This window comes from Tamandua tetradactyla, chromosome 13 (assembly GCF_023851605.1).
Source record: "Tamandua tetradactyla isolate mTamTet1 chromosome 13, mTamTet1.pri, whole genome shotgun sequence".
Lineage (NCBI taxonomy): Eukaryota > Metazoa > Chordata > Mammalia > Pilosa > Myrmecophagidae > Tamandua > Tamandua tetradactyla.
In genome coordinates this window covers 24,742,085-24,752,336 of record NC_135339.1, presented here as the reverse complement: position 1 = coordinate 24,752,336, position 10,252 = coordinate 24,742,085, and the positions used below count along the sequence as shown (strand labels likewise).

General features: G+C 54.0%; 1 protein-coding gene and 1 long non-coding RNA gene across 5 annotated transcripts; one reads left to right on the top strand and one right to left on the bottom strand.

The window, feature by feature from the left end:
- Window positions 1-432: 432 nt before the first annotated feature.
- LOC143653052 (uncharacterized) lies at window positions 433-6,189 on the bottom strand. Of its 4 annotated transcripts, none has more exons than XR_013161057.1 (5): window positions 5,306-6,189; window positions 2,614-2,738; window positions 1,825-1,911; window positions 1,249-1,298; window positions 433-621 (listed from the first exon to the last, which is right to left on the bottom strand). It is a non-coding gene; the product is annotated as an uncharacterized LOC143653052 (long non-coding RNA). The 4 variants fall into 4 exon arrangements; XR_013161055.1 differs by having other exon boundaries at window positions 1,249-1,295; XR_013161056.1 differs by having other exon boundaries at window positions 1,249-1,295; window positions 5,331-6,189.
- A 208-nt stretch (window positions 6,190-6,397) lies between these two features.
- DDIT4 (DNA damage inducible transcript 4) lies at window positions 6,398-8,599 on the top strand. Its single transcript, XM_077124987.1, has 3 exons — window positions 6,398-6,533; window positions 6,652-6,910; window positions 7,235-8,599. Exons 2-3 carry the CDS (start codon window positions 6,712-6,714, stop codon window positions 7,726-7,728), a joined length of 693 nt encoding a protein of 230 aa, XP_076981102.1. The 5' UTR covers window positions 6,398-6,533; window positions 6,652-6,711; the 3' UTR covers window positions 7,729-8,599.
- Window positions 8,600-10,252: the final 1,653 nt, after the last annotated feature.

Sequence of the window (10,252 nt, the reverse complement as noted above, 5' to 3'; positions counted from 1 at the left end):
CGCCAGCATCTGGAGAGGCTCCTGCCCTCCCCCTCCACACACTCAATTTCCTTGTCCATAAATTTGGGGGGGGGGGGGACTGGATGAGGTACCCTCCCAGCACCTGCCTGCCCCAACGTTCAAAGATTTTAAGGTTCATTCCACTGACAGAGAAATCCTGGCAGCAAGGGACTGTTACCTCTCCTGAGCACCCTAGTATAGGCCTGCTTGTCCCAGCCCCTTGGGAGACCCAGCCGCTGGGTGGGCCCTCGGGTCTCTGTTCTCTGGGGCGAGGGGTGGGGTGGGGGTGACTAGGTGGCAGTGAGCCCAGGCTGAGCTGGCCAGGCCATGTCAGCTCCCAGTACCCTTGCCCGGACCTGCTGAACAAAGCCGTCCCCACGACCACCCCTCCCTTTGACATATGCCAACTGGAAATCCTCAAAAGGCAAAAACACGGAAATGGCTGGAAAGTTTTATTTCTTTCTCTGGCAAGCCTCTTCTAGTCAGTTCATCCCCCTATAGACCAGGCCTAGGTTTTCTGGAAAAGGCAGCTCCGTGGAACTTGTCATGTCCTTTTCCTTCGCTACAAGCCTTGTGGAGGATGAAGGGGCCTTTGAGATCCTCTGGTTCTGGTTTTCAAACCTGGGGTATGAAAACACCAACTGTATATAAAGCCACAGGAGAAGCACAGTGTTTGGGGTTTTTTTGTTTTGTTTAGAAAATGTTTTTTTCCAGGGGGCGTGGCTAATTAAGGAATTTAACTAGTATGTGATTTAAAAGTTTGCTATTCACAGTTCACAGACTAAAATATAAGACAATGCAAAATCTGCATTATTTGTAATAAAAATATTAGATAGACATCAAAGACATGGGCTGTTTCAGGTGACAGCCCAGAACCTGATTCCTTCTTAGTGGCCAAACAGAGCCTGGAACTCAGGTCTACTAACTCCAGTTCTCTAACCCCATAGAGCCTGGGGTTGCAGAGACCAAGGGGGCCATTTAGCCTGGCCTTTGGGTTCTAACTGCAGAGAGAGGGTTGCCTATCCCTCCTCCCACTTCACAGTTTCCTTTCTTCATAAGGGGTCAGAAACCAGGATGTGAGAAGGATTCTGGGAAGCTGTCAGATGTCTGGCTGGCCCTGAGCTTCCTTCTGAGAGGCAGTGAATTAGTGAGAAAAGAATGCCCTGAAGTTGGAAAGACAAGGTTACAATCCTGGCTGGGCTGCCTAGGACAATGCACTAGCCCACTCTGACTTCTTAGAAAACAAACCTGGGTGAGCACCTTAAAGTCTGGCAGGCAGGCCAGGCCTTTCATCACTGCTGGAATAAACGAAGGTCCATCAGAATCCTCAGGCTACCCTCCCAGCTCCCTAACCACCCCCGTATCTTGTCATGGAAGGTTTACCAAGCTAGCTCTTTGTGGGCTTCCCACTGTCCCCTGCCGTATCCCCAAGAGGAAATGATTTCTTATGTAGCCTAGGATCCCAACAAAATGGGCCACCTGTGAGCTTCCCATTGTCACATGGGGAACTTGTCTTCACAGCTGCAGCCTATCTCGCTGGTCCCTAACCCACCTCCACAGGCCTGGAAGCCAAAAATTATTTATTCCCAGCCCTAGCTTTCTTTCCAAGAGGTCAGCAGACACCCAAGCTAAAGATGAGCCTCAGAATTGCCCACAGTGCTTTTGTACTGACTCCCAGGCTTCACCCCGGACCTGTCCAATAAGAATCGGGGAAGAGAGGGGGGTATGAAATCTCTCTTTTTTTTTTAGAAACCCCCCCCCCCAATGGTTTTAATGATCGGGCTTGGGAGTCGTTTGGTGATGGAAGGATTGATGGACTCTCACTGCTTCGGCTCCTTCCTCTGTAGAATGGCACTGTGTTCACACCTCAGGCTGTATGTGGATAGCAGATTTTAAAATCTCTTTGAAAGGCTGTAGAATACAACGCATTGTTAGTAGTCCCACTTCCAAAAGCAGCTCATTTGCAAAAAGACTCCCCACTGAGTTTTTAACTCAGGCTCCAGGAGGACAATCAAAATCCTACGTGAAGCCCAGGACTGTCAACAGCTTTTCACAAGCCTCCCAGTAAGCCAGGTGCACTTATAAGCATGCTATTCTGACCAAGCTGTTGGTTATTTTTCAAGTAAAAAAAAAACCCACAGAAGTCCTGGGAACACTTCTGCTGGCTTGACAGTTCCCACCTCCTGCCACCACCATTCCTCCCTCCTGCCACTACCCTGTCCCAAGGGCTCCTCCTCCCTCCTCCCTTCTCCACTACCCACAACAAGATGTTTCCACGCCCCCGGGCAGAGCCGTGCAGGCAAGCCAGCAGGCCTTCAAGGGTTCCCATTATGAATTCTGGGGTTCCCACCATCACAGTCCCACCCCAAGATCTAGTCTAACTGCGTAAACCGGGCTGGGGCGACATGCCAGACCGAGGCCCTGGGAATGGGTGTGCAGGACAGAAACCGCTCGAACAGGGAGGGAGCACTCATTGACTGTAAATTGCAGGCTGCGTGGGTCCCACGGGAACAGAGCTGGGCCAGGGAGGGTGCGGGGTGTCTGCACGGTCAGGGCTCTGGCCACAAAGACTGGAACATGCGGCTTGGTCACCAACTCTGAGGCCTGACTCACCCCATGCGTGACACCAGCCCCCACCGTGCGGGGAGTTCAGCTGTCTCTCCACCAAGGTTGGACGTGATGCAGATTCCATGCTGCACACTGTGATCTGTGCCATCCACGTTCCCTGGACCTCCTCCCTAGAAGACAAATGCAAATGCCCAGAATCTACTGGGAAGGACAGCTTCTGGAGTTTGTTTACCGGGGTGGCCTTACTTCCCACCAACAAGGCAATGAACATAATGGCTTCAAGTGGAGTTACTCCTTGGTGGGTACTGGGTACGCTTTTGGGGTGATGAAAACATTTTGGAACTAGAGAGAGGTGGTGATTGCACAACATTATGAATGTATTAAATGCCACTGAACTGTTCCTTTAAAATGGTTAACTTTATTATTTCACCTCAAATCAAAAAAAAAAAAGATGTTTTGTGGCACTTGAAGGGAAAGTGCTGCCTGTTTAAAAAGATTCTCTACAACGAGTTGACCCTCTGCACAATGTCACTTCTCTCCCTGGCTCCCTGGAGTTTGCGAAGGGAAGAGTCGGGTTGCCTGAGAAGCCCTGCGCCCAGACGCCAGCTGAGGAGGCAGGGAAATGGTCAGTTATGTCCAAGACTCTTGGCAGCAGTGGGCAGAAAAGGAATAGAAAGGGAGCATCAAGGTCCTCTGAAGGCCCACCCCTCAGATCCTGAGAATTCAAATGCACGGCTGTTCAATTCTCAAAGAAACCACTATCTTCCTTCGTCCAGCCTTCCATTTACCCACTCATTCATTTATCCAGTCAAAGAACATTCACCGGGAAACCCCAGCTTCAAGCAGCTCATAGTCCAGTTGAGACTTTGGTGGAAACAATGACTAATAAGGGATCTGCATCTTGTGTAAGGTGTCCTGAGAAGGGGATCTAAGGAAGGATGGGGGTGGGGGACAGACCCTGAGGAGGCTTCCTGGGGGAAGGGATGCCAGAGCTAGGCCTCTTGGGCTGCTGGTGGGAACATGTCCAGGCAAGCCCCAGCAGCCAGCCTGGGGCTGAAGGGAGTAGTAGGGGGAAGAGAAGACAGCAATGTGGGGTTTCTAGGTTCTCAGGTAGTCCTGGCTCAGAAGCCAGGAGATGGAGCTTCCCAAGGGTGGGGGCACGTTGCTTATCTAGCCCCCACCCCTCCAGCCATGGATTGAGCGTAGTCAAGGCCACATCAGTGCAGACAGGGATGAGTTAGGTGGTAAAAAAGTCTTTCCAACCCTTGTCAGGGGTCCCAGTCTGGTGGAAGGGTCTCTACCCTCCACCTGAGAGGAGGAAACTGGCCTTTGTTTTATCCCCGAGGGCCCCCACCCTAGCTCCACTGGAGCGGGGTGACCAGGGGGCAGCCACACAGGCCCCGGATCTCCACCACTGCCTCCTTCAGGCCTCTACCAGGCCCACCCCTGGCAGCAGGTCATATACCCTGGAGTCTCCCTCCTACTCTGGGAAATACCAAGGCTAGACTCCAGAGCTAGGATTGATGTCATCTTATCATCACTTTTTAAAAACCGTTTAAAAAAACACACACAAGCACACAATGAGACATTACTTTTTTTTTTCTTTTGGAAAAAAGAAACAAAATTACCAAGGGTCCCTTAACACAGCCCTTTTCATTTTGGAGAAGCTGTCTTGTGAACAAAATTAGACAGGGAAGGAAGGTGCTTAGCCCAGTGCACATAGTAAGTGACAGTGTTTGTTGAATGAATGGATGAGACCCAATAAACTATAACCTTTTCCAACTGGCTCTGGATTCTTTTGCTTGTCAATATTCACTTTAAAAAATTTTTTTAAAACTGTCTAGTTCTCTTAGTTCAATGTTCTATATTTTTCTGAAATACTTTTTCTGCCCAAAAGAGAGAAAGAGAGAGAGGGAAAGAGAGACAGACGGAGACAGAAAGAAAGAGAGAAAGAAAGGAAGAAAGAAAAAGAAGGCAAAGAGAGGAAAGAGAAAGGAAAAAGGAAAGAGAAAGGAAAAAGGAAAGAGAAAGGAAAAGACCCTAAGTCTTGGCTCAAGTACCCCCAGTCCCCTTAGTCTGGTAGGAGGAGTGAGGGAACCTCAGTTGGGTTAATTTCACAATCTTCTTTCCTGGGTCACAGGCAGACACCCTCACACAGGTCACCCCAAATCTTCCTTTCCCCCTGCAGTAAAGGGTGAGTTCAAGAGGATGTGGCCTATTCCGGCCTTGCGGGTCTTTAGGGGTCCCTGCCCACGAGTGGAGCTTGGAGAATTGGAAGAGAGGGCTAGCCTTCAGGTCCTGAAAGCCCCCTATTCTATTCCACAGCTGTGTATAATGTCTCTTAATCTGAGTCTCCTACTATTTTTATTAACACATTTGTCCCCAGAGGTGGTTCTCCCATCTGAAAGTGGCGTGTGGTGCAGGATTTGGATTCCGGTCCTTTCCGGTTCTAAGTCTTGGTTTGACTGGATGACCCGTGGGTCACACTTTTTATTTAACGGGGGCTGCGGGGAATGGCAGTGGCAGTAGCCTGATCTCTCCAGCAAGTGTAATCGGTCACTCGCAAGCCTTCCCGGAGGCCAGGCCTGCCTATCAGATCTGGTTAGGCCCCAGGGCGGGAGCGTCTGATGTAAGTTTGGTTCCCTCTTCCATCAGGGTCCCGTGGCCCAGATTGATAAACCTCTGAAGAAAAAGGTCGAGACCGTCTACCCCTCCTCCCACCCTTGATAACCACTACCAGCCCCGGAGCATCACAGTCTGACTAGATTTCCTGTGGCTCCGCAAGAATGATGAAACTGGGGATGGCCATTGCACGCCCGGGCTTTTCCGGAGAGCGAGGTCCTCGGTCCTGATGCAACTCTGCGGGTCTTTTACACAAAGCGCGGAAGACCGTAGGGCGCTAGGACCCGGCGGATGCCCGGGACTCGGGGCCGCAGCGGGCAAGGGAGGGACGGCCTTTGCGACACCTTCTGTCGCTAGGGCCACCCCGTAGGTCAGTGTGTGGGTCTGAGGTGGATCCCCGTTCTCAGCCCCAAGACTAGGCGCTACGGATCCGGGCCCACTCGACAATCTCTAACCTGCTCCCCCAAGCCCTCTCCTTGGGAGCAGTTGGGGACTGGGGGCGGGCAAGCTTTGGTAACCAGGCCCATATGTGGGGGTACGGACCCCCGATTAAACATTCCTTGGGCTATAGAGTAACAGGCAGGAAGGCAAGTGATGCTCGGGGCAGGGAGAGCACGATGCCCGAGGCTGCCCTGTCTTTGGACCCCACCTCCATATCCCGACCCTTGGCAAGGACAGTGTGGGGTACATGCGCGAGGGCTGGCCGGGTTAACGTCTGCTCCCCGCGCTGCCGTTCCATGGGCAAGCATCCGTGCATCTAGACGAGTCTCCAGCTCGGAGCCTCCCACACACCGGGGGGTAACCGTTTACCCTGCCCGTCATCCCCTCGAACTCCTCAGCCTCTTTCCCCAGCACAATCACAAATTTCCCCCTCCCCCAGCAACGCGACCCTATAATAAACAAGTCTTTCCTTGATCCTCCCCTGCCGCGAGCGCCCTCGGGGACCTTGGCAGCTGCAGCCGCGGCGGACGCCTTCCAGAAAGGAGGCGTGGCCGCGGATCGGGGTTTGGCCGGGAAGGTTCTGGGGATCCACGGGGGCGGGGCCAGGCCTCTGTCACCGGGCAGGAGAGAACGTTGCGAACGTGCGCCCGGAGCCCATTGGCCGCGCCGGGCCACACTCCCAGATCTGGATTGGCCTGCTGCGTGTAAGGGGCGTGGTCTCGCCGCCCTAGTCCTTATAGGTAGCTCGGCGCTGGTGCTGGGGAGCGCTGCAAGCCAAAGGGGAGGAGCGGGTGGGCAGAAGGGACAGGGCTGGGCAACGCTCGGGGATTGGCACTGGTTCGCCACTCATTCAAGCGGCAGTTCGCAATCCTTCCAGCAGCTCTCATCGACCGCGCTAGCTGGTGAGTGTCCCTTCTGTGTGCTGATCCCTGCGCTGAGAGGCCTCCGCCATGCGGATCCTCCGCTGGCGTTCTGCAGCCCCCAGACTGACGCCCGTTCGGTGTCCCTCTTGTCTTATAGCCTCTCCTGCGCTCCTGCACCCTGAGCTCATCTGCAGGCGTCCTGGCGTCCATACCCACCATGCCTAGCCTTTGGGACCGTTTCTCCTCGACCTCCCCCTCGTCTTCGTCCTTGTCCCGAGCTCCCACCCCAGATCGTCCGCCGCGCTCAGCCTGGGGGTCGGCGGCCCGAGAGGAGGGGCTCGGCCGCTGTGCGAGCCTGGAGAGCTCGGACTGCGAGTCCCTGGACAGCAGCAACAGTGGCTTCGGGCCCGAGGAAGGTGAGCCGCGGTCGGGGACCGGACGCAGCTCGAGGGGCCGGGGAGGTGAAGGATCGCCGCGCATGAATGGATTGAATCCACCTTGGCTTCCTGTCTTGTCAGGACCCAGATTACCTCAGGGGCGGGGGATGGGGGTATGGGGAAGGGGGGGGGCGTAGAGTGTTGAGAACTGGAGTGTAGGATACGAGTGTGGGGCGGAAACTGAGGCACGGGAGTTGGAAGGCGCTCTGCTCAGGCTTCTAAAGCGTAGCAGCACCTCCCCCGGCCGACGGTCTCTGTTCCAAGCTGCTCTAACAGCCCTTCTCCTTGTGCTCTCCCTTTCAGACTCTGCATATCTGGATGGGGTGTCCTTGCCCGACTTCGAGCTGCTTAGCGACCCCGAAGATGAGCACCTGTGTGCCAGCCTGATGCAGCTGCTGCAGGAGAGCCTGGCCCAGGCGCGCCTGGGCTCCCGGCGCCCTGCGCGCCTGCTGATGCCGGGCCAGCTGGTGAGCCTGGTGGGCAAAGAACTCCTGCGTCTGGCCTACAGCGAGCCTTGCGGCCTGCGGGGGGCGCTGCTGGACGTCTGCGTGGAGCAGGGCAAGAGCTGTCACAACGTGGGCCAGCTGGCCCTTGACCCCAGTCTGGTGCCCACCTTTCAGCTGACCCTCGTGCTGCGCCTGGACTCCCGCCTCTGGCCCAAGATCCAGGGGCTGTTTAGCTCTGCCAACTCCCCGTTTGTTCCTGGCTTCAGCCAGTCCCTGACACTGAGCACAGGCTTCCGAGTCATCAAAAAGAAGCTGTATAGCTCCGAGCAGCTGCTCATTGAGGAGTGTTGAACCTCGCCTGGGGGTGGGGGAGGAACAGCACCTCCCCAGAGCAGAGACGACTTAACTTTTTTTAGGGTGGACGGTCAGGAGTTGAGGGACTGCTGTCTGTCCTTAGGAAACTGACAACAGCCACCTGATGGGGGAGCAAGGTCAAGGTTGGGGGGCAGTGTTTCCTAGGATGCTTACTGAGATGTGTACAGGTGGCTGCCCTTTGGAGGCACACACACCCCTGCGTACTGTAGCATGAAACAAAGGCTTAGAAGCCAGCCAGGCTTCTGGCCCGATGTGTAGCATGTACCTTATTACTTTTATTATTACTGACAATTAAGGCAAAAGTGGGCTGACAGGGCCAGGAGAGCAGCTGGGCTGCCCTGGCCTCAGCAAAGGGTGTGTGCTCCTGGTAGCCAGCCCTAGTGGGGTGGGGGGGGTCACCTAGGGTGGTTTCTGTGTCTCATGGTCTGAAGGGGCCAAGTGTTTGTTCTGTTTTTGTATCTTTTGATTTTCTGATCAGAATCTCACTACTGACCTGTTCTAGGCAGCTATCTTACAGACGCATGAATGTGAGAGTAGGGAGGGAGGGGGTGTCGGGATCACTTGAGATCTTTGACACTTGAAGAAAAACACCTGGGAGCTGCGTTCTGTATCCCATTCCCACCCCCACCCCAGTTTATACTGAGGAATTGAGCTTTGAGGGATTGGGGCTGCATGGGGTGGGGGCTGGAACCCTGCCCCCTCCCCCCAGGAGTGCCATCTGGGTCTTCCATCTAGAACTGTTTACATGAAGATAGATGCTCGCTGTTCATGAATACACTTGATGTTCAAGTATTAAGACCTATGCAATATTTTTTACTTTTCTAATAAAAAAACATGTTTGTTAAAACATTTGCATCATCAGTGCCATGAAATAAAGGGGAGTGGGATGGGTGCTGGTAAAAAAAGGTGGCTCTCATCGAGCTTCAGGGCTACCTGTGGGTTTCTCTGTCCCTTTCCGGGGCTGCCTGCCAGCCTGGTAACGGATGTGCCAAGAATCCAGGCTCCCTCCGCTGTGTTTGCTGCGGCTTCCAGTGGAAAGCGCTGGAAAGCACTGGAAAGCGCTAGGTGAGGGATGAGTCAGACCCGCTGAGCCTGAGCCTCCGGAGGGCAAGCTCACCTGGCTGCTCCTTGTCAGAAGGCCCCCTGCACCTGAGGCCCTTAAAAACACTGAAAGCTGGGGCTGGGAGAGACATTTTTTTCTCTTGTCTGTGAACCAAGTCCCAGTTCTTTCTGTAGTCATAAGAAATTGTAAATTTAATTGGGGGGGGGGAATGTGAGACAAAAGACATGGGACCAGGAACACCAAGAAAAGGGATTTGAAAAAAATTACTTAGTCCAAACTTCTCCCTAGACAAGGATCCTAGGGCTCTGGCGCAGGAACTGCCACCGGAGGAGGTGACGCCACATCAGGCGCAGACCCCCAAATGGCACACCCGTGCAGAGGTGGAGGGAGGAGGGCAGGCGTAGTGAGAACAGGCAGGCCTGTGTTCAGAATACCTGGGTGACCTGCTGTTTGGGCCCTAGTTTCCTTATCACTGAAATGGGGGTTGGGCCAGATGAAGGCTGAGGCCCTTCCCCCTTGTCCCCCTTGATGGGGTTGGGTGGGCGGGTCCAATCACAACGGCTGGCCTGTGGAGATTTATCTGCCTTGTTTCTCTTCCTGGTCCCAGACAAGCCTTGTTTGCCCACAAGACTGTAAAACAGTGGTTCTTCCACTTGAGCGTATAATTAAATCACCTGGGGCCCTGGCTCAACCACAGATCCCTGGGCCCTGCTGAAGATTCTGACCGCATGAGTCGAGGTAAGGTCCTAGAAATCTGCATTTTCATCAAGGATTCTGACTCACAGTCCTGAAGTCTGAGATGGTCTAGAAGATCTGCATTCCTTTGGTGGAACTGAGTGACTTGATCCCCCAGATGAATGAACTCAGTTTAGAACTAGATTTGAAATCGATGGTGATAGCAGTGAAGAAGGTGCCCAGAGCATGGTTTTAGGAAAGAGCCCTGACACGCATTTTCTCTGCACACCCTCCTAATAGCCACCCTGTGAGGGATGGATGGGACAGGGGACTGTAATGATTTATGAATGAGTTAAACTGAGGCTCAAGCCGGGGGCCTTCCTACCATGGGCTGACCTGTCCACTCTGAGGCCCTCAGGGTGGGGGCTGGCGTGAAGTAGGCGCAGGTCTTGGGGGATGTCTGAAAGGCACTTTCCCAGGAGCTGAGATCTGTGCCGGTGCCCTTGAACCATGCACATGCGTGCAGAGTAGAAAGTCGTGTTGGTGTCTGGATGGATGAGCCAGACAGTTTGGTAAGCGTTAATCCCTCTCCAAGCCAAGGCTTAGCTGAGCATACTCAGCTCCTTTTCTTAGATGGTAGGACTCAGGCTGGAGTAAGGCTTGGGCTTCCATGAAAGCCCAGCTGAGATGCCCTCTCCTGAAGCCACACTGGCTTTCCTCAGCCTCACAGGGTCTAAGATGCCCCAAGGAGGGGAGGCCTGT

Bases quoted from the DNA above. Each gene is read 5' to 3' on its own strand.
- DDIT4 (XM_077124987.1), top strand. From the start codon at position 6,712: ATGCCTAGCCTTTGGGACCGTTTCTCCTCGACCTCCCCCTCGTCTTCG. The intron at 6,911-7,234 runs GTGAGCCGCGGT...TCTCCCTTTCAG, and splicing joins TGGCTTCGGGCCCGAGGAAG to ACTCTGCATATCTGGATGGG.